General features: G+C 39.8%; 1 protein-coding gene across 2 annotated transcripts in view; it reads right to left on the reverse strand.

Moving 5' to 3' along the window:
- Positions 1-881, reverse strand: part of LOC106472325 (serine/threonine-protein phosphatase PP1-2-like) — a 25,816-nt gene extending 24,935 nt beyond the window's left edge. For both annotated transcript variants that reach the window (XM_022400930.1, XM_013932963.2), the window contains exon 1: positions 680-881. In XM_022400930.1, the coding sequence (XP_022256638.1) occupies positions 680-816 (137 nt within the window). In that variant the 5' untranslated portion in view covers positions 817-881. The remainder of the gene's footprint in view (positions 1-679) is intronic.
- Between the last annotated feature and the right edge of the window lie 593 nt (positions 882-1,474).

The raw sequence follows: 1,474 nt of genomic DNA on the forward strand, positions 1-1,474 counted from the left end.
TGTCAACATAGCCCAGTATATTTAATAAGTGGCTAGTCTTACCTGTCAACATAGCCCAGTATATTTAATAAGTGGCTAGTCTTACCTGTCAACATAGCCCAGTATATTTAATAAGTGGTAGTCTTACCTGTCTACGTAGCCCAGTATATTTAATAATTGGCTAGTCTTACCTGTCTACGTAGTCCAGTATATTTAATAAGTGGCTAGTCTTACCTGTCTACGTAGTCCAATATATTTAATAAGTGGCTAGTCTAATTGTCTACGTAGCCCAGTGTATTCAATAAGTAGCTAATCTGACGTGTCTACGTAGTCCAGTATATTCAATAAGTAGCTAGTCTTACCTGTCTACGTAGTCCAGTATATTCAATAAGTGGCTAGTCTTACGTGTCTACGTAGCCCAGTATATTTAATAATTGGCTAGTCTTACCTGTCTACGTAGTCCAGTATATTCAATAAGTGGCTAGTCTTACCTGTCTACGAAGTTCATTACTATTACTTATTGACTGGACTTGTCTTCGTAAGTCCAGAATTAAAAGTCGGTTACTCTTACCTGTCAACGTAGTCCAGTATATTCAATAAGTAGCTAGTCTTACCTGTCTACGTAGTCCAGTATATTCAATAAGTGGCTAGTCTTACCTGTCTACGTAGTCCAGTATATTCAGTAAGTAGCTAGTCTTACCTGTCAACGTAATCTCCAAGGAATAGATAATTAGCATCAGGAGGATAGCCTATTTTTTCAAAGTGCCGCAAGAGGTCGCCATATTGCCCATGTATGTCTCCTACGATGTTCACCGGGGCTTCCAGCTCAACCAACATAGGTTGATTAAGAAACAATTCTCGGGATGCGTGACACAGTTGACGAATTTGATATTCCGGCAGTTGAACCTATAGGAGTAGAAGTAATGTATTAACGGGATGCGTGACACAGTTGAACCTATAGGAGTAGGAGTAATGTATTAACGGGATGCGTGACACAGTTGACGAATTTGATATTCCGGCAGTTGAACCTATAGGAGTAGGAGTAATGTATTAACGGGATGCGTGACACAGTTGAACCTATAGGAGTAGGAGTAATGTATTAACGGGATGCGTGACACAGTTGAACCTATAGGAGTAGGAGTAATGTATTAACGGGATGCGTGACACAGTTAAACCTATAGGAGTAGGAGTAATGTATTAACGGGACACGTGACACGGTTAAACCTATAGGAGTAGGATTAATGTATTAACGGGATGCGTGACACAGTTAAACCTATAGGAGTAGGATTAATGTATTAACGGGACACGTGACACAGTTGAACCTATAGGAGTAGAAGTAATGTATTAACGGGACACGTGACACAGTTGAACCTATAGGAGTAGAAGTAATGTATTAACGGGACACGTGACACAGTTGAACCTATAGAAGTAGAAGTAATGTATTAACGGGATGCGTGACACAGTTGAACCTATAGGAGTAGGAGTAATGTATTAA

This window comes from Limulus polyphemus, unplaced genomic scaffold (assembly GCF_000517525.1).
Source record: "Limulus polyphemus unplaced genomic scaffold, Limulus_polyphemus-2.1.2 Scaffold5245, whole genome shotgun sequence".
NCBI classification, from domain to species: Eukaryota; Metazoa; Arthropoda; class Merostomata; order Xiphosura; family Limulidae; genus Limulus; species Limulus polyphemus.